At 36.0% G+C, this 23,072-nt stretch overlaps 1 protein-coding gene across 1 annotated transcript; it reads right to left on the bottom strand.

Annotated features, from left to right (window-relative positions):
* Positions 1-1,996: 1,996 nt before the first annotated feature.
* LOC125675219 (uncharacterized) lies at positions 1,997-21,497 on the bottom strand. Its single transcript, XM_048912735.2, has 10 exons — positions 21,256-21,497; positions 15,000-15,230; positions 14,525-14,798; positions 14,180-14,291; positions 12,762-12,961; positions 11,233-11,366; positions 6,543-6,698; positions 4,062-5,622; positions 3,736-3,932; positions 1,997-3,015 (listed from the first exon to the last, which is right to left on the bottom strand). Exons 2-10 carry the CDS (start codon positions 15,165-15,167, stop codon positions 2,482-2,484), a joined length of 3,336 nt encoding a protein of 1,111 aa, XP_048768692.1. The 5' UTR covers positions 15,168-15,230; positions 21,256-21,497; the 3' UTR covers positions 1,997-2,481.
* Between the last annotated feature and the right edge of the window lie 1,575 nt (positions 21,498-23,072).

Consider the following 23,072-nt stretch of genomic DNA (forward strand, 5'->3'; position numbering starts at 1 on the left):
CCATGTGATACCCTTCATACAGAGACAGTAAAATCACATCACTCCGAAGCAAGACAACGCAAGGCCACATGTTGCACGTGTAGTCAGGGACTTTTTTGTTCAACAGAATGTCGATGGCTTGCCTTGGTAAGCTGTTTCTCCCGATTTATCGCCGATCGAGCACGTCTGGGATGAAATGGAACGTCTATGCCATTTACCTAATCAGCCCGTGACATTGGCTGATTTAGGCCAGGCTTTAACCAACATATGGAACAGCAATCCTCAAGCATTTCTGAACGCTTTAGTGGCACCGATGAGGCGCCGTTGTCAAGCATGCGTGAATGCAAATGGTGGTCACACGCGTTATTAACTTTGTTAATTCAAGTTCGAATACCAGTGTCTTTCGAGTGTGCTAAAATTGACGTAATCCGACGTTAACATTAATCGATTATGAAATAATGCAACGAATACATTTGTTAACAGTATTACAAAAATTAGAATTTGTTCTTTGTTATTTTTTAATATTTTTTCATATATTAAATAATGCACAGTTTTGTGTTTTGCGATTAAACGCAATAAAATAATGTTCTTTCTATTTATTGGCCTCAGCAGGCTTCCGTACTATATAAATGTCGAGTTATGTCTTTTGTAAGTGCTTTACCAAGCCCCTATCTTTCCTCCTCACGAAAATATTAACAGCTGTGAAGGAGAAACTTCAAACTTACTGTGCGACTACATATGTCAGAAGTTGTGTAAATCAAATGTGGATTCTAAAAAATTCTACATTTTAGTTAACTTGAAATCGTAAAACTTTTCTCAGATCAACAATATCAAAACCTATTACTTTTCAACACTTTATACGACTAATCCTCACGATAAATTAAAGACTAGACGTTTTGACATCATAGACAGTTCCTTCGTCAACAAAAATGGAAAACGGAAATATTCATATCTAGTGATCAGTTTCCCAAAAAATTACTTTGTTAAACTCAACTATGATTCCACGCACAAGTATTCTGAAGTTGAAATAAAAAATATGCTTGAGTTCCTCATTGACAATATTTTCGTGATCTTTGGTGATCAGGTCTTCCAACAGCCTGTTGAAATTCCCATGAGCAAGAATTGTGCTCCTTTGTAAGCTCACCTGTTTTTATATTCATATGAAGCAGAATTTATTCAAAAACTTCTACGTGAGAAGAAATAATATCTTGTTGTGGCCTTCAATTTGACATTTAGATATATCGACGACGTTTTATCTATTTTCATTCATACGTCGATACGTTCATTCGATATAAAGGACACCACAGAGACGTCCACTTCTGCTTCATACTTAGATATTTTATTGAAAGTAGATATGAACAGCAAACTAACATATTGACAAACGGGATGATTTCAGCTTCGCCATCGTCAACTTCCCATATTAATATAGCAATACTCCATTGTCACCTGCATATGGTGTTTATATCTCTCAATTGATTCGATACGAAAGAGCTTGTTCTGCGTATGATCAGTTTTTAAATCGAGGCAAGCTACTAACAAACAAGTTGATGGTACAGGGGTTTCAACAGTCTCGTTTAAAGTCAGCATTTAGCAAATTATATGATCGTTATAACGATCTAGTTTGCCAATACAACTTATCATTGGGTCAAATGCTGTATGACGTGTTTCATACCGATTGTTAGACCGTTCGGGGCACACTGATTTTGACTACGGATAACTCCGTTTACCTGGTCAAGATATGGGGCTCATGGCGGGTGTGACCGGTCGACAGAGGATGTTTACTCCTCCTAGGCACCTGATCCCACGTCTGGTATATCATGGGGTCCGTATTTACCCAACTTTCTATTTAATTTATATTCCTTTATAGAGTTAAGAGATTGATCACTGTTCATTATCTTCACCTCTATATGAGTGAAAGATTCTCAAGATACAACTAACCAACTAAGCGCTGCATATTTCATCGATTTCGCTATACACTTTACACAAATCGTGCACAATATTTTAAAAGGAATACAAATTCAAACTATCTATATACATTTAATTTTTTCCATCAAGAATTAGCGAATTTCACATATGAACATTTCAACCTACACATTCCTATTAAACACTGTAAGGAATATACACACTCTAATAATTGTGAATTACAAATGTCAGATGGAGTGATGATTTTTAGGTGTTACAATGAACGAGTTATGTATCTATTACAAATTCCAAACTACGATAACAAAATATCCTAACGAAGTGTAAATATGCATTAGATCACCTGATGTACTGTTTGTGCATGATTTTTTTAATTCATTTCAAAGGCTGATTAATGAAGTCTCATCTCATTATATGCACCTACAGTTGGCGGTGACGTTTCGATACGAGTACAATTTTCTCAGAGAGACATCGAACAAATAAGCAAACAATTGAATATATGAGCTCTGGGAATGATCTTTTAAAAGTTAATCATATATTTCAGACTATCAATTCTAATAGCTGTGGTATGATATCCAGGGTCTAAAATGCATTATTGGGACTACAGCGCAGATAATCTTCGCCAATACTTCTTTGCCTCTTTAATGTGCATGTTTGGTATCTATCTGAATTTCTCCTTTTTCTGAGTAAATTATTAACACTTTTGTCACCGTTTTCACAAGGAGAAAATACCTCTTCCTCAAACGAGCCGGATGCTATGGACAAGAGGAGAGCTTTAGTGTGAGAGTCAGATGTTGAGGACGTGTAACTAGTGATGGAATCTCCAATACCACTATCGAATCGTTCTACCCGAGCACTGTCTGCGTCATTGTGCGTTGGAATGACTTTTTCCAATTTTTCTGTTTTGGCATCATAATTCTTCGTCATCACGGAGTCTTCATCTGATGTTACACTGAGAAAAGAGGTTTCGGAGTGTCTTGAATGAGAATCCGAACCTTCACTTCCCGACTCGATGCTTTCATCGTGCGACTGTGACGGCGTTAAGGAATGTTCATCGTCTAGATCAACACGTCTTCTGTGAAGAATTTTCCTGTTTAATTTCCCAGCCTCAAAATCCTATTTTCCAAACAATAATGAGAGAAATAAATGTGACTGTTTACTCAATCATAACTAATATAAATAACAATTATAACCATGTCATATATCTTATTAACGGGGATTGTATCAAATATCATACAAAACTAGTAGTTATCAATTATCCAGAGTTTGCTGATATACAGGGTTTCGTTGATTTCACAGTTTAATTACCCTCACTTCGCACCCAGGAGGCCCAGTCTCGACTTAACATTTCTATGGAAAAGCGCGTGATATTACAAGTGAAAGTCACGAGTCTTTTGGATATGACTATAAAACAGATGTCCTGTGTCATGATGGGTGTAAGCACGATAAGAACGCGCACTGCTATGGCCTTGAGCGTCATGCATAATTATGTCAAAATTTGTGATTGATCGATTTGGTTTTACGCCGTTTTGGCCATATTTTACGGCGGTTACTTAATTGAATGATGTTTGGTTGTGAGTGTTTGAGTTTCCCTGACGGCCCCCAGTGAGCCTACTCTTTTTCGAACATCAGGGAAACGATCTTTTGCGTGTCAAGAGGGTTGTGATCCTTGACATGCGACACCCTACAACGTGTGAAAATTTATCGAAAGTTGGTAATGTATGAAAGGTTTCTTGAATGAGATATAAAACGATACACATACAGGACTTAGACCTTTAGTGTTAGAATGGAAATCCGATTCGTTACCAACATCATTAGGTCAATCTAGACACTTACCCTGTAGAACTCGATCACTTGCTCAATTTCACGCTTATTCCTATTGAGCCGTTTCAAAACAATCTTGTGATTCTTAACAATGTGGGCATAAAGATTGTTATTGCTATGCCAGTTAAAGAGACCTCCTTCTTCTATTTGTCTTTGGATTTCTTTGTAGTTGTTATATGCCTGGACAATGGAGGGTACAGATCCTGACTCTAGTCAAGCAAAGAATAGAGAAGAAATTAGATACATACAATGAAAGGAATAGTCGAAAAAATTAACAATACGCGTGTAAAACATAAATAAATAGCTGTGATTTAACAAAACTGTGCGCTGAAACTTACCGCCTCCTAATTTCAAGTGTGCGTCTTTCCTTATGAAGAGTGAACTTATGTCATGATATGCTGAAATCAAATTTATGTGGGGTGGATTTACAATGTCTTTCCATATATCTAAGCTATCTTGAAAATCCCTTTGAGCAGCATCGAATTTTTGTTGTCTGAGATAAAGTTTTCCTCTCTGTGTCAAAATTTTCGCTCTTTTCTCAGCCTTTGTCAATTCCAGTTCCAAAGCGCGATTGTAATTCCGTTCCGCATCTTGTAGTAAATCATCAGATTGCTTATTCTGTTGCCATTGATTCAACAGTGCCGTTCCTATATTAGTCAGAAAAATGCCTTTGTCGATAAAAGCATCAGGCTTATCATTCACGAAATTCAAAGCTTGCATGTGCCATTGTTTTGCCGTTTCGTATTCTTTTAAATTATGTGAAATAACTCCCAACAAATTGTAAATACTTGAAATTTGTGACCAACAACCATTCCCTTTTTTCTTAAAAGCATGTAATGCTATTACAAGATAGTCCTTGGCTTCGCCATATTTCTCCAGTCTATTGAGATATCGAGCCTGCATTGTCCAATAACAACCAAGGACCAGCGCACAGGGAACATCTTTGGGGTTTTGTTTGCGTTTCATATACTCAAGTTCTTTTGAAAGTTTCTCATGTTTAACCACTACATCTTCTATATCAGTCAAAATTCTATCACACTTTTCATGTCTATCGTTTTCAAAATAAAGTTTACCTAAACAGGTTTTATAATAAAGAATATCCAAAACATTGTTTTCTTCTATAGCTTGGTCGATCATCTGTTTATAGTACTGACATCGACGCGTTGTGTCCAGTATCAAATCCAATAACCATTCAGTGTTTAATACGCTCGTTGTATTGGCGACATTGATGGTGGTTGATCTGGGGTTTAAATGATATTGTATTACATACTCACAGAGAGTACTGAAATGAGATTCAAATTTGGCGATTGTTTTCATGGAATCGACAGAGGGCAATTTCGCTGCTCTTGACAGAATCCTGTTGATATGCTCGACATATCTTGCACTTGCATCGGTAACAATGTTTTTATACTGCTCCTCCTGAGTCCTCAAAAATTGATAAACCAAGGGATGGATATAGTAAGACTTCGATGAATGTGATTCTTTTCCTGACTGTGTTTGTGTGATTTTTTCACTTGGCTCAAGTTCGAAAAAATTGTCATATGATAATTCTAAAAAATGTCGATTTTTCAAAAACACAACTTCAAGCTTCATCTGTGCTTTTCCTGAATTTACGTTCCTTCCACAAACAAACGCCGCAGCATCAATGTCAAACTTTGCGGTACGAAATACCGACATTTGCATCAGGATGCGCTTGTATCGTTCTTCCAGCCTTGAAAACGATTCACGAAAACATGTTTCCACCCCTAGAATATCTTTCTGCATTGCAGTACTTTTGCAGAGTTGGAATATCGATATCAATTCTGACGGAGTGATGTCTTTAAATAGACCGCTGACTGAAAGGACGGCCAATGGACAACATCCACAAAGGGATGCCAGAGTCTGCAAGTCCTTCTCGTTCTATGTATAAAAAAAGAATGACACTACATCAATAAAAAACGATAATAATAACCGTCAACAAATACTATTTCTTTTTTCAAAACAAGGAACAATTCTGGGTTTTAAAAAAGGAAGTAAAAAACGGAGCTGGTTTCAGTCTTACAAAATAAAACTCACCCATTTGTCACATAAGGCTGAGAAAATGTAATTGATTGTTTTTCAATGCCTTCAGTGTATGGACATAGGCGTAAACTTTTAATAGACCTCTTACAGTGATGTACTAGCACCATGCATGTATTGTTTATGTATTTTGAGCTCTATATAATATTTCATATTTTATAGGTTTACATGTATATCCGATCTTAAAATTTACGTTCGGGCTAACTCCCTATTTGACATACATTTACTTGAGAAGATATTTATTTCTGGCAAGGAAAATATGCACATAATTATATAAGATATTAAAAAAAACTGTTGAAAATGCGAAATCAAAATATAGAATTGCGTGGCGTGAGGAGGATTTTAATCATGGCAAAAATAATTACAGCATATAATGCCAGTGGTGCAGCTGTCTGGGGTATTCTAAGCACAAGCATTACCCGTGTAATAAGAAACAGGTTTTCAAAACAAAAAAATAATCCTCCAAGTATTTGTTGGTTTTTCGTGAGTTTCGACCCCAAGACAGAGGTGCCCCTGACAAATACTATTGTAAATTGTAACCTGCTTTGAAGGACTTAAAAGCCAAAATTTATGTCAAAATCGGTGCTTAAACGGCGAAAATGCTGTTTAGGCCGACTTCCAAGGTTAATTCAAACATAGTAGGTAATGAATTATAGGTTAGAAATGAAAACATAAAACATTAATATATACATGTATGTACGATAGAAAATAACTAAAGGAACTTGATATAACAATGTGATTTTATCAGGAAAATTACATACGTATGATATAGATTGCCGCTCTAACTCCCGTTTGAAGAGTGTCGATGCTTGTTGTCCAGTAAGCTCTTTAAGACAGATTTCCACAAAAGCATCTGTCAATCCCCTGATCTTTCCGATAGAGAGAAAGCTTTGACGACACGTGATTAAAATTCGTGTCTGAAATAAACAAGGCGAACCTAAATTCAAGATTTTGGTTTTTGTTTGCTTGATGTTCCTTCAAGATTGTTTCCACTTAAATCGAGATGTCACCAGCTGTAGGTGAAGAGCCCCAAATTTAGCCCTATGCATGGCGCTTAGGGCCGTACAAGTGATGATAGCTCAAAGCCTGCAGTGGCATGGGACTTTATATTCTCACATTATCACCAGTGTGAGATAAACTTTACCCATGTGAGATTAATAGAATCCTTCATTAGTACGAGTGTGGGATAGGGAAATTCCACCGAGGGGACAAGATTCGCAGTCTAGGACGAGGCTTTGCCGAGTCCTAGACAGCGAATCTTGTTCCAGAGGTGGAATTTCCCTATCCCTCACGAGTAAATAATGAAGGATTATTTTTCTCACATTTTACCTACAGTTTAGTGCATAAATTTGGGAGCTTTGAGAAAATTCTAAATTATCAAAATCCTCATTTCAACTTCGATGCAAAAATTAATTAGATAGACAGAAAGAGCATACTCGAAAATGGTTTACACTGTAAGTGTAAACTAAAAAACCCAAGGTTGTCCAACAGAAAGCTATACACATTAAAATTTAAAGATAACAAAGCAAAATAATTTTACTTCACCGTGTAACGTAAATCTTCACCGTGTAACGTAAATCATAGAAAATATATGACGTCACAATCAAATGACGTCGCAGCAGTGTGAGACAGAAAAATCTCACATGGCTGTCTCACATGGGTAAAGTCGATCTCACACTGGTGATAATGTGAGAATTTTCTGTCTCACACTGCTGCGACGTCATTTGATTGTGACGTAATATATTTTCTATGATTTACGTTACACGGTGAAGATTTACGGTACACGATGAAGCAAAAATATGTTGCATTGTTATCTTTAAATTTTAATGTATATAGCTTTCTGGTGAACATCCTTAGTTTTTTTTAGTTTACACTTACAGTGTAAACCATTTTCGGGTATTCTCTTTCTGCCTATCTAATTAGTTTTTGCATCGAAGTTCAAATGAGGATTTTGATAATTTAGAATTTTCTCAAAGCTCCTAAATTTATGCACTAAACTGTAGGTAAAATGTGAGAAAAATAATCCTTCATTATTAACTCGTGTGGGATAGGGAAATTCCACCTCTGGAACAAGATTCGCTGTCTAGGACTCGGCAAAGCCTCGTCCTAGACTGCGAATCTTGTCCCCTCGGTGGAATTTCCCTATCCCACACTCGTACTAATGAAGGATTCTATTATTCCCATCCAAAAGACCTGTGACTCTCATTTTTAAATGCGAGTGTTTAGTGAAAGAGCAGTCACTGAGCCGCCACCCGCATTAACTAGTATCTTTATAAAGTGTAATTTGAAAAAGTGATGAATATTGAAGAGGTTTTGGGGTGTCATTGGAAACATGACACGTTTAAATGAAATGATTGCTCGCAGTGGGTCGGTAGTCAGAGTTCGCTTCGTGACCGGAACGTCATAAGTCATACCTTAACCGCATCAAACCCAAGACGTAACAAGCTAACTAATTCAGGGAATATATGTCCCCCGCTTAAGAACAGGATAAGTGAGTGGAATAACTAACCAAAATACAGAAGAAGAAGAAGAAGAAGAAGAAGAAGAAGAGAGAGAGAGAGAGAGAGAGAGAGAGAGAGAGAGAGAGAGAGAGAGAGAGAGAGAGAGAGAGAGATTTCCAGTGTGTAAGCTTATTTTAACTACTTCATCAACTTTCATCAATTTGATTACAATGTCTCTTGGCATGCTTATATTTTTATTTTATGTTTAAACTTTATTATTATTCTTTTAAAAACATAAATCCCTGCTTTTAAAAGTGAACACAGATTGTAAGGAAGTGGGATAGTTTCACAGTACAAAACTATCCAACAACTCATACGAATTGTGACCTTGACATTTCAGTTGAGGTATTTCTTATGTTACAGAGAGCCATGACATTGAGTGTCACTGTTCAAGCTTAGAGAAGACTAAAGTTATCATCTAGAAACTATTTGATGTACTATATGAATATCTGACCTGGGTTTTTGACCTTTTGTCCTCAAAATTAATAAGTGTCTTCTTCAAGTCATAGGGAGTTTCTATCATTGTATGAAATTGCATTGCAAAAGCTGAAGGACTTTTCGAGTTACAATCTGGAATCAAAAGCGTGACAGACATACAGAATGACACAGACTGACATATAGATGGATGGACAGACAGACCCAATTTCGCTATTCACTAAAAGCGGGGGGGGGGGGGGGGGGGGGGGGGGGAGGGGGGGGGAGAGATAGGTAAGAAATGCTCCTTCACCAAACGCTCAACATTTACAAATTCAGAACATTTGTATTTTGATATGATTTAGTGTGGCCTTGTTACTTTTATCAATTCCCTGTATATAAAATTCCCATATAAATCTTTGATCTCCTATTATGGTCCCACGGGACTCCCACCCTACCGCCGAGGTCAATGAATTGAACAATTTTGAATTTGCACTACCAGAAGATGCTTGCATACCAATATGACTAATCACGGTCTTGCTTTTAAAAAAAATTCCTATATATTCTCATATAAAGCTTTGATCCCCTGTTGTGAACCTACACCCCACCCCTTGGGTGTCATGAGTTGAACAAACTTAAATATGTATTACCTGTGGATGCTTGTATGACTAATCATGCCCCTGCTGTTGTTGAGACGATTTTTTTCTATACATTCCCATGTAAAACTTTGACCCCTATCATGGCCCTTTCCTACTTTCAGGGGCCACAATTTAAACAAACTTGAATCTGACCCACCTAGGGATACTTGCATAATCATGACCCTATCGGTGAGAAGACGTTTTATTTAAAGATTTCCCCTATATCTTCCCAAGTAAAACTTTTATCCACTATTCTAGCCACACCCTACCCCTGGGGACCATAATTTGAATTTGAACTACCTGGGGATGCTTGCATATCAATATGAGTAATCATTACCCTGTTGTTATTGAGAATAGAATTTTTAAAGATTTTTCCTAAGTAAACTTTTGATCCCCTATTATGGCCTCACCTTACCCTAGGGGGGAGGTATCATTTGAGCAAATTTGAATGCACTATGTAAGGAACCTTTCTTGTAGATTTCAATTTTTCTGGCAAAGTGGTTTTTGAGAAGAAATTGTTTTAATGACCCCATCCTGTTTTTTGTCTTCTTTTTTATCAGCTCCCCTTGATGGGAAGGGGTGACCCTCCATGTAGGCAAACTTGAATCCTCTTCAACCAAGGGTAATTTGTGCCAAGTTTGATTAAAATTGAGCCAGAAGAAGATGAAAATGAGAAAAGTTAACAGCGACGACAAAGACAATGACAACATGCGCATGACAAAATTTAACCAGAAAAATTCACTTGAGCTGACAAAAATTCGAGGTCCTGCCACTGCTACGACCTTGAGGCTAAGCGTGGTACTTCAATTACAGCTGATGAGGTCTCAGTATGAGTGAAAAATTCTCGAAGGGATGTAAGACAAAGAAACAAACTTTAAACAAGAGGTACTGTGAGCAATGCTCACTAAGAATACCCCCCGCTTACCCCAATCTCCCAAAGGGTGTTGTTAATAGGTATAAATTACCTCTTTCCTGAGTGTAAAAATATGCTATGCCTTTGTAGAAGAAAATGGAAGATATAGTCCGAACACAAATCCATGGTATAAACCTATAATTTTGACCTTGAGATCAAAGGTCAAGGTCATAAAGAGGTCATGAATGTACAAGACACATAGTATCATGGTGATACACCCATGTCTTATGGTAGGACTATGTCAAAACCCTATTATCAATTTTGACCTTGAGGTCAAAGTTGAAGGTCATATAGAGGTCATGAAGGTACCCGACACATCGTCTCATGGTGATACAGTCATGTGTCAAATATGGTATGCCTATGTCAAAGAACAAAGAAGTCATGGCCCTGACACGAATCCATTGTAAAAACCTTTAATTTTGACCTTGAGGTCAAATTCATATATAGGTCATGAAGGTACCCGACACATCGTCTCATGGTGATACACTCATGTGTCAAATATGGTATGCCTATGACAAAGAAGAAAGAAGTTATGGCCCGGACACGAATCCATTGTAAAAAAAACTTTAATTTTGACCTTGAGGTCAAGGGTCAAGGTCATATACAGGTCATGAAGGTACTCGACACATCGTCTCATGGTGATCCACCTGTGTGCCAAATATGGTATGCCTATGTCAAAGAACAAAGAAGTTATGGTGCGGACACGAATCTGCACAGACAGACAGACGGACAGACAGACGGACAGATTGATTCCTATATACCCCCCTGAACTTCGTTCGCGGGGGCTATAATGAAATGATATTCTACATATTTTGAAATAAGCAAGTTTTTCTTGACAATGTTGATTCCGTTAAAAAGATTGCAATACAATCGGGCAAAACATATTGTACACTATGCCAGAAATCCACCAGTTCGCACCTTTCCCGAAGGTTAAACATATTCTCAAACCTATATACAGAAATGTGTGTTTGCAAATTTTCGGCACCTTTCCTCGGTGACATGGGTCCTCTTCAGCGTCACTAAGTTTCTTCACTACTTGGTGCAGGAAATCACTAAACTCGGGCGCATCATTCGCTAAGAGACCATCAATGTTGTCCAAAAAAAGCACTTTATTTTCGCCTGAAAACAGTTATTGTTTGTTTTAAAACTTTTCCCTTCGAAATATATTACCTACTCAGTTTACTACATTTAAGAAATGAACATCACTTTTGAGCTGTTCATGGTCAGTATGAACGGATTTGGATTTGAGGCAAATTCTGTGAATCGCGTTAGCGATTCACAGAGAATTTGCCTCAAATCCAAATCCGTTCATATTGACCATGAACAGCTCAAAAGTGATGTTCATTTTTTATAATTATATTCATTTACTAAAACACCGTTTGTTTACATTGCTTCTATTTTGTTGCATAAAACGAACTCCTAGCCTCTGTCACAGTAGTTATTGTGACGTACGTCAACACATAGACATGACGTCATATTTCGTCTCATCCTGCCTCTTATCAACATATTGCAAGGTGCACTGTATTTTGGAGGTAGGAGACCGCAAGATTGGGATGATAATCCACGTAAGTTTACAATCTTAATCCAAAGATGTGACTTGCGAGATCTTTGTAACAGATGTTCTATTTTTTTCAAATCATTACGCTCTCTCAGTCGCGTGCTTTAAGCTAGTTCATAATCCGTTCATAGTCAATGTGAATGGATTGTGTCGCGCGCTGAAATTGGTTGGTTCATAGAGGAAAATGCGATATGCAATATAAATATACAGATATGTCTTATCTTAGAGAGTACAACAGAAATCAGCATCTTAATACATGATTCGAACAAATGATACTGGTCCCTTCGCACTGGTTTTTTAAAGAATATTTTTTCTAGGTCTTGGTGTCTTTAAAAAAGCCTAGTTTACATTTGTCCTGCGATGCTCCTACGGAGCCTTTCTTCCATTTAGTGTGGCTAGCATGCGATGGCAGACGGCGGTTGCAGAATTTTTGTAAAGTATCACGTGCTCCGTGATTTCCACGATTTGGTTTAGTTGACAGTGATACAAGTAAACTCGTAGACATGTCGTAAAACGTTTTGCATAATCCTCGAACCGACATTTTGCGGAAGATGTGAGCTGATCAGAAAACGCACAATTTCGGAGAACATAGTTGGCTACAAAAATTATAGGGGGGTTCTACGGAAGCCATGCGGGCTTCATGCGATTCCTGTGGGAGACTTGTGGAGATAGCACGGAGAATATTTTACAATCGCGTGGTATTCGAACAATATCCGCACAGCCACCTTATGGGCTTGTTCCGACCTCTCCCCGAGAGCCCGTGCTACAAATGGCACGATAGACGCATACAATATAAACATAAAAGTCGTTGCCTCCAAAATCGCACGGAAAATCGACCTCACGGCTGCCATGGCAAAAGTGAATTAGGCTTTATTGATAATCGTGATAACGTGTAAGATCATACCGTAAGAGCTAAAGTTATGGTTCTTATGATAGAAATGTTTATGATAGTACACCTGAGCTTTCACAGCATTTTTCAATCATAAGTTGTCTCCATGAGTCTCCTTTCAAGTCGACGAAATTATCCTCTTCAGTTTTTTCGTCTACGCATGAATCAAAGACTCCTTCTGATAGCCCCTCCCTGTGTGACACCACCACTGACTCCCCAATCAGGTTAAGTACATTTCTCACGAGATCTCGTATGCATTTCTGTTCCCTATTTTAGAAGTAATCAAACTATTATATGACACAATGCACTATCTTCCTAGCTATTATGCAATGGCGGATCTAACGGGGGCATGGAAATTTCAACCCCTCTCCTCTGCCTGAACACTTAATTAACAAAAAGATATGTATTGTCATTTTAGGGTATTCAATCCCTCCCCCTTTTGGAGCGGAAAAGTGATAACTTGGGTCGTAACCCCCTTGAAAATTTTCAGGATCCGCCCCTATTATGGAACTTTTCAGAAGCATGAATAAAATGGAAACTACACTTTCGCTAGACGACAAATATCACTGACAAATTTGTATATTTGATAATTATAGATGTCCATCCACGCCTCAATTCTTTCATTCATTGAAAAGACCGATAGGTACAAATATGATATGTATCATTTGTAATGTTTAGAATGCTTAACTAAGGTATTTCTAATGGTCAACAAAAATTTGAGTGTTAGTTGTCAAGGTATGTGAAAGATACAGAGCTCACAATTCTTTGTTATGTAAACAAGGGTCGTGCCATGTTTTAGTTTACATTGTTTAAATATACTAGTAAAAGTTTCGTTTAAAACAGATTTATTCAATTTATAAGTTAATTCTGAACACATTTAAATAGTTCTAGTGTTTGGCACATCTACATGCTGTTTTCTATTAAGCAATCTAAATGTACACAAAACATGGCAAGAGCATTGTTTGCTGGTGCTGTATCTCGCTTGTTACTCTAGAAGTGATATTCAAATTTTGGTTGACCATTAGAAATACTTTAGTTAAGCATTGTAAACAATAAAAATGGAAAAATAACATTTAAATCTAAATAATTTAAATAATCTAAATAAATTTAAATTTAAATCTAAATAATTAAATTCATTGAAAATATCAAGTTATTGCAGCAATAAAAAAAATCAAGTCCTATAGCTCCGTGACGACAAAATAGATAAATCTGAAAATCGAAACTGGTCTTCCTATGTCTATTCCAAGTATAAAATTTATGAATATCTTCTCCAGGAAACTTGAATTATCACGTGTCGTAGAGAGTGCTGACGGACGGACAGACAGACAGAGTGATTGCTATAGGACACCCGCCATTACGTAGTCTACAATGATGGAAAGTCATGCAGAGATGACGTTAACATTACACTGCATGGAATAGAATATTTAAAGATATGTTTGAAATTGGTTATTATTATCATTATCATTCAATTTTACTACATGTTACCTTAATTCCACTTTGATGATCCTCCATGCGGCTGTTTCTCCGAGTAACCTCCTACAGACTTCATCAGCCATGCTAGTTTTACCCATACCGCCTAGTCCACAAATCCACACACCTAGAGTGTAACACTGCTTATAAGTACCAATACACGGATCATAATACATGTAGTTATAAAAAGTATATATATGTGAGAACACACACAGAGAGAGGGGGGGTCAACTCTAAATAATTAAATAATAATAATAATAAAAGAGAGAGAGAGAGAGAGAGAGAGAGAGAGAGAGAGAGAGAGAGAGAGAGAGAGACGGTTAGCTCTAAACTATCGCATCAGACTACCAAAAGCACCACCTTTGTACTGCTTGCTTTGGATATTTCCCAGGGTTCTTTGTATCTCTTGTTCTCTTCCAATAAGCTCACACTTCCGCGAGATGCCTATTTGTTTCATTCCCAACTCGTTCTCCCTTCGTCCTTCTTTGTATTGCTTAAGAATGGAGGATACTGAGGTCGTGCCTTGGTCGAGGTGTAGTCTACATTCGTCAGTCACGTGATACAAAAACTGAACAACATCATCTTTATTATGTTGGAAATGCTCTTCCAAAGCCTTGAGATAGCTTGCGCCATCCTGTGAATTATCAACATAATGCAATCTAACTAACTTGTTATGCTATAACGAAGAAACTTAATGAAATACTAGTAGAACATGACCCAAAAAAAATGGCATTTTTGTGTTTAATAAAATCCTCTGAAAACATCCAAAATATACTTGCACAGTGGCAAACAGTTAAGTGATTCTAACAAATCCTGGTAGGGAATACTTTCTCACCTTTACTGTGCCTGCTGATGGAATCTTGGACCCAGATAGTTTAAATATCTCGTATCGTACTTCACTATTAGAGTCTATCTCCTCGATAAGGGCCAACTGGATTCTGTCCCAAGGATCCACTTGGGTCCGCCCAAATCCCACATTTTCATTAACATCCGCGGACTTCATTCCTTAGCTATTTTTCTTCACCTTCTGGATTTTTCTCAGTGGTAGCCATCCCTCTACTAAAACCTTTAGGAAAGTATTTTTGAATTGAATATTGGTGCATATTTTTATTTAAAACGTTAATATGTGGTGAGAGATCAAATGTCCAAAGCAAAGATATTGCAAGAGGCACACAACGCTCACCATAGTAACCCTGGTAATACTATTCTTCAGAAGCTTTTAAAAAGATTTTTTACCCTCTTTATTCCCAGGATAAACTTTAAACCCAGTTCTTTTACCCCACCCTGGCCCCGAAGGATCATAGAATTAATTGAACTGTAGTACACACAACATAGGCCTCAATATCGATATCACTATCATGGCCTTGCTGTGTGGGGGGAAGATTGTTTTCTTCCCTATATTGATGGATCATAATAACTAATAAGTACATTTGATCACCAGTATTTTAGCCTCCCCCTTACCATAGGTTCATACCAGTAATTTAAAAGAAAAAAATTATCCATACAACTTGGGAATGTTTGTATATTATTATGATTAATCATGGCCAGGGGTTCTTGAGAAGAAGATTCTTAACGACATATATATATATATATATATATATATATATATATATATATATGAAAGGCGAAGACAACGAACAGTGATCAATCTCATAACTCCCATAAGCAATACAAAATAGATATTTGGGCAAACACGGATCCCTGGACACACCAGAGGTGGAATCAGGTGCCCAGGAGGAGTAAACATCCCCTGTCGACCGGTCACACCTGCCGTTAGCCCTATATCCGGATCATATATATATATGTACCCATCTATAATTTTGATTCCCAGTTGTTGCCCCATCCTACCTACAAAAACCATGATTCAAACAAACTTGAATCTGCACTACATGGTTGCATACTAACCATGGTCCTGATGTTTTAGAAAAGGAGGGTTTCAAAGTCCCCATATATCCTAATGTAAAACTTTCATCTGTATCGTGGCCCAAACCTGCCCCATGACAGTGTTAAAAGGGCTTCTTCATTGTTTATATATCCCTCTAATGTTTTTGACATGTTGTCATCAAGTATTCTAACATCATTAATATCAATAATGGTATCAATGTTTACATCTTGTAATTTATTATCATAACTAGAATAAAGAGTTTTGTAGAATTTCTCAATTTCTGCTCAAATATCTGTCTGTGAAAAAATAGTATTACCATTGCTGAGCATAAGTTTGTTTACAGTTTTATTCATATAATTTCTTTTTTCTAGGCTGAAGAAATATTTTGTTGGTTTTTCTCCCTGCCCAATCCATTTAAGTTTTACAAATTTATATGGGGGAAGAAAATGGAGAAAATTTCTAGAAAAAAAAACTAGAATTAGATTTTGAAAATGGTGTGTGTAGAATGACCAACATAGAAACATTTATCAAGTCTCTCAAACTAACTTGGTTTAGGAGACTTTTTACAACTAATTCTACATGTAGCTGGATAAGCTTATTTTCTGAAATTACTGGTTGTAACATTACAAAATGGTGTCATTTACTGTAAACAAAAAGCAAATTCCACTAGAAACTCTTTCCGGAAAAAAACTCTATTTTACTTCGCAGAATTTAGGAAAGTTTTGAAATGAAAGATTTTCATATTTTGTTTGAACCCCTATGGTAAAATAAAGATTCAAAATAAATACATATTTTGCAAGCAATTATATGACAAGGGGTTTCATATAATATATGCTTTATTAGATAAGCAAGGCAATTTTATCAGCTACCAAAGTATCACAAATGAATACTCAATTCAAATTCCATTTACTACATATGAGGGATTGAAACAAGCTATTGTGCACTCATGGCCAAATATCAAACTGCTTATACATGATACAACTTTTCAACCATATCAACCTGAATTCATTAAAATTCTATGCAAATACAAAAAGGTGCTAGGAATATTTGACTATTTAATATCAAAATCACACCATCGACCTATCTGTGAAAACAACTGGGTTAATGATTTAAATTTGCAATTAGATTTAAATTGGACACATGTATGAACAAACATCAAATCTGTAACAAAAGATTCAGGACTGATATGGTTCAACTATAGAATCATTCATAGAATATTAGGTACTAACAAACTCCTACATATGTCAAAAATTAAGAACTCTCCACTTTGTTCAATATGTGCACTAGAATCAGAAATAATTAAGCATATCTTTTTTATTGTCCTTCTGTCTCTACACTATGGACAAAATTATCAGATTGGGTTTTTCAAAAATCTGGTAAAAGAATGGGATTTAGTGTACAAAATGTTATTTTTGGTTTTCCAGAAAAAGAACGCATGGTTTTAAACTTTATAATCCTCTTAGTAACGAGATACATATTCCAATATTCAAGAAAGAATGTCAATATATTGTTTTTGATGATGTTTTGAAATGTTTATATGATTACTACATCTTGGAGGAAAAATTACAGAACAAATATTTTACAAAAAGAAATGGTCTAAATCGAAATATCTTTTCAATTAATGACAACAGCATTTCTTCTTTTTTTTTAACAATAAGTACTAGAATATACATGTAATTGTCTATATGCTTTCTTTAATCTGTATGAGAGTGTGAGTAAAAGGTGTATATGTATTTGTTGAAAATGATGAAAACAATAAAAAAAAAATACCTTTGATCTTTTATTGAGGACCCATCATACCCTTCCAGTGCCATGATTTGATCAGGTATGATGATATGACTACTATTGGAGAAGAGTTTTATAGTTTTTCTTCTATATTCCCATGTTTGATCCCCTATGGTTGCCATACCCTATCCCAATGATTTCAACAAAGAATCCGTACTACCTGAGGATGAGTAATCATAGCCTAGCTGTTCATAACAAGAAGACTTTCTACTATATTTTCTTATGTAAAACTTTGATATCCTGTTGTGGCCCCACTCGACCCCAAGAGACACAAATTTAACAAACTTTAATCTGCACTTCCGATGATGCTTGCATACCAGTATGACTATTCATCACTCTCTTGCTCTTGAAAAAAAGATTATTTTTTTTTAAATTCCCTATGTATTCCAATACAAACCTTTGATCCCCTTTTGTGGCCCCATCCTACTACCAGGAGCCAAGATTTGAACAATCTTGAATCTACACTCATTAAGGAAGCGTTCACTGAAGTTTAGTATTTTTTGGTTCGGTGGTTCTTGAGATCATTTTTAAAAGATGCTACCATGTTTTCACTACTTCTTAATCATATCCCCTTTAAAAGGAATGATATCCTTCATTTTGAATCCCCTTTTAATACCCATGGACACTTTATGACAAATTTGGTTGAAATTGGTCCTGTGGTTTTCCATGAGGAAGAAGTAAAAAATGTTTAAAGTTTACAGACGGACAAAAGATAAGAAAAACTCACTTGAGCTTATAACTCAAGTGAGCTAAAAACATTATAGTAGATTTCTGATCATTATAGTAGATTTCTGATCATTATAGTAGATTTCTGATCATTATAGTAGATTTCTGAACATTATAGTAGATTTCTGAACATTATAGTAGATTTCTGATCATCTCTTTGCTAACTTTAGCATATACTACTACGACAAGAGTAACTACTTTCGTCAGACTAACATGCATGGCACCATCTGTCTCTATTTACGAGGTGCGAAATAGAGCTCTGGCTTTATTCAGATTAATGTATATCCCAACAATGTAAACAGGTTATTATCAATGTAGAGTGAAAGAATGATATGCAGCATCAAGCGAGATTGAAAATGAAGTTTCATTTCCTGATTGTACGTCAAGATATATCGTTTATCGTTCATTTAATCTATCGGGGTTTTTCACCATCAGACAACAAACGAAAACTCATATTGTTGAAGACATGCATTCATCATTATCTTGTTTTAATTTTGCATGTCTCTGTCCATCACGTTATTTATGCTGTGTGACTCTTACTGATGTAAAACTTTACCAATTTTGATGCAAGAGATGCGCATTTCGACAAATCATGTCTCGTCCGTGATGCTCAACCGAAATAACAATGAAGTTTTAGAGCTATGATAGGGAAAAGCAGTGTGCCAAAAAAGTGGAGTCAAATTCGTCTAAGGATCGTGAGGGAGATAATCTTTAATTTTGAAATGAATTTCTAAATTTTATAACAGCAATTAAATATACATCCGTATTTTCAAGCTAGTAACGAAGTATTTAGCTACTAGGCTGTAGAGACCCTCGGGGACTAACAGTCCACCAGCAGAGGCCTCGACCCAGGGGTCATAATGTAAAACTTATACGGTACCAATTTTGATGCACCAGATGCGCATTTCGACAAATCATGTCTCTTCAGTGATGCTCAACCGAAATGTTTGAAATCCGAAATAACAATGAAGTTTTAGAGGTGGATTACAAATAGAATCTTGTCATTACTACACTATTTCATGTATAATCGAATACCTCCATTTGACCACCGATTTGGATCCTTCATGACATGGTGATTAGGGGAAGGAGGTGGGAATTATAGGTCACCAACAGAACTGAACAGCTTGCAAATGTCGGTGTATATGCAAATTGTTTTTTCCCTAGTATAATTCATAGTGTACCTCTAACAAATTGCCTAATTACAAATTGTAAATTGTACCTCATGTACAAATGTATAGTTGGTTTGAGTGAATTAAACTGAATTGAATTGATCTGGTGTTGGTTTATATCACATGATTTATCCGTGTGTTATTTCTTTCATTCAGCTTATCAATAATTATAGCATAGTGCTATGAAAGATTACAAGACATTAATTGTCATCATGAAGTCATTTTATCCTCAATCTATTTGAACTTGATGTTTATCGGGTGACAACAGTAAGTTTTTTGTTACGTTAACTGATGCTTTTTGTTGTTGTGTAAATAATAAAATACATTCTCTAGGTTTGTTTAACGGAAGATGACTCAGATGAAGGTCGCAAACATTGCAGAAAAAATGCATATAACCCGCGTTATGCAATTTTTTTCTGCAATCTTTGCAACCTTAACCTTCCGTTTAACAAACTAAAGAATGCATTTTATTACTTATATCTATATATTTCTGTAAAATAAAAATACTCAAAGGTACGTTAAATATATATTATTGATTTGTAATTTATTTTAATGTAATTGTAATCATCCGACCTTGACTTGTCTCCATATTTGGTCAGTACTGATTTCCATATTTGAACGACAATAAATTAAGGGAAATAGTCCAAGAAGAGCAAACTCTTAATTCATAAAATATTCATTGCATAATATGGATAAATGTTATTTATTATCATAAATTCAAATAAAAGGTAAACAATAAACCAGAAAACATATTTTTCAACAATGACGCAAAATAGGTCGCGGAGTTCGTGGGATGTGTAATTATTCACAGGTGGATAAGATCAAAACAAATTGTGCAGTCTTCATAATTGCAAATCACAAGTAATGGATTTCAATAGAAAAGAAGCAGAAAACACAGTGAATGTAAATTACAGATAAATGACATTGTGAACAACATGAACGTCGTGCAATATCTGTTCATGCTTTGTATGTATACACTTGATAAACTCTGGTGTTTACATTTAACAAACGTTGAAGATAGGTAGTCTGTCCTTTGATAATGATACAATAAGACATTGTATACTAGCTGTTACATTGTACAATGTCCCCAAATAAAATTTTGAAACTTGAAATGAAAAATACATCATTCTGAATCAATAAATCCAATTTGCTGACATTCGTACACAGACATATATATAGTGAAGGCTGCAGTTATTTCAGGCCCAGGCCTGCATATTTTTAAATCGTTGTTCCTAATCTATAATGGTTGTGCACACCGCTATATTGACTAGGAACAAGGAAGACGCTTCTGTAAACAGAATAAAACTTAATATTCAAGAAAGAATAACTGATTCTAAACAATACAACACACAGAACAGGCCCGTACCAAATCATACCGTCTAACACTGCACTAGTACGTAAATATGAAAATCCATAAACATAAAGCGACCCGACCTGATTTTGAGATATTTTACAAACTTTTGTGTTTGCCGTATGTGTGACCTACATAGACAGACTTACTATTTCAGTAGTATTTAGATTCTTACCTGTCCAGGACTCACTTCATGTGTTTCCTTGTTGGGAACTGACTTAAATTTAAAATACAAATTTGAAAACCCCAATCTGACTAAAGTACAGACCTATATTATTATATATATATATAATAATATAGGTCTGTACTTTAGTCAGATTGTGAAAACCCTATATGTCTAAGCATTCATTGATTTTTCCGGCGGCCGACTTTATATACGATGACATCACGCCATATCTAATGTTCTTCTAGTCATTCAGGCGTTTCAGGAAATCCCCCATCCACATAGTTTACTCAACCCCCACTTTGATATCTAATCTGTTGAATATGCATAGATCGGCTTAGCTTATCACAATTTTTATATACATATCAATTAATGAGAAATACCATATTTTTTCTGCATATTTTAACTTTCATTATATACATATAATTTAACAAATACCATAAGGAAAAATAAGTAATAATACGACACTTGCTGTATACTATTTATTGATAGTACATGTATTTTGAATGCAAAAGATGTTGATTTGATATATAGTATAGTATTTATAGATAGTATTTTCAGTATAATTTATTGATATTATTTCAATGCAAGGCACGTAGATTTGATATAGTTTATCAACAGAAAAACTTATGGAATTTCACGTAGCACAATATTATTTTGGAAGGGTGATATGAATATTCTATGTAAAGTCATGGAAATGGAGATTTTTAGCGATTGGGTTGAAAAATTAAAGATATAAGAATTCTGAATGACTTGGTGTCAGCAAATGGAGGACATTTGATGAAATGAAATATACTGTTAGTTCAGGAAAAGGTAGGTAGCTCAGAGGGAAGGTGGATGGCCCCATATAAAAGGTAGATTTTTAAGAAGGTGAGACAGGGTTCTTGATTGTGCACGGCGCCTACATCCCCTCGCTTGGTACTGAGGTGGTGTGGGGGTGGTGCGGATTTAGCCCAAATGACAGAAAATCGGAGCAAGAAGGGGCCACCTGCTCAGGGCATGTTTTGTGCAGCAACACCTGCATGTATGGATGACATTTAATTTAGGGCCCTAATTTAATAACTACACTAATATGAAATACAAATATTAAGAAAGCAGGGTAGTATGATTTTTCATTAACCTGTCATAACCTGACTTAGATGTATACCCCTTCCCACATGTTGAAAATAAAAAAAACAAAAACAAAACAACAACTGTCCTCTGCCACCTTAACTCGGTATCCGCAACATCATGAAAGCGCCAGTGTTCTTGCGTGCTTTATCACATACATGTGGTGACTATATTGAAAGTGAGATAAAGCATAATTAGCTTTATCACACGCCCGTTTAATAAGATACTTTCGGTCCAAACTACTTTTGACACGTACTGTTCCATTTTGGATGACATATTTTCTGTGTTTATGCATATAAAGCGTATAACTTGTTATATATATTCTGTATCTGTACGAGTGCGTCGAAGCTACCAATTCTGGCTTTTCTACGACGGTGAGAGAGCTATGGTATAGTGTCGGTCTTATTGACACAGGCTGTTGAGGGCGGTCTTGAATGCCTCGACAGTTTCAAGCTGGTTCCATTTGATTATGGTGTCCACAAAGAATGAAGATTTGTACTGTTTTGTGTTGGCTGTAGTTGTTTTTAAGCACTAAGTCTTGCTGTTGTTTCTAACCTGGTTTGAAAGAATGTTTGTGTTTACACAGTCTCCGAAAGTTTTTGATTTAATTTGCTTTCTTGGTTTTGCTTTGTTTACAAAGTTTTGTGGTGGTAGCCCCGGTAACAACCCCTCAACCACCTTATATATCATGACGAGTCGTAAGCTGCTTCTTCTGGTAT

This window comes from Ostrea edulis, chromosome 3, assembly GCF_947568905.1.
Source record: "Ostrea edulis chromosome 3, xbOstEdul1.1, whole genome shotgun sequence".
NCBI lineage: Eukaryota > Metazoa > Mollusca > Bivalvia > Ostreida > Ostreidae > Ostrea > Ostrea edulis.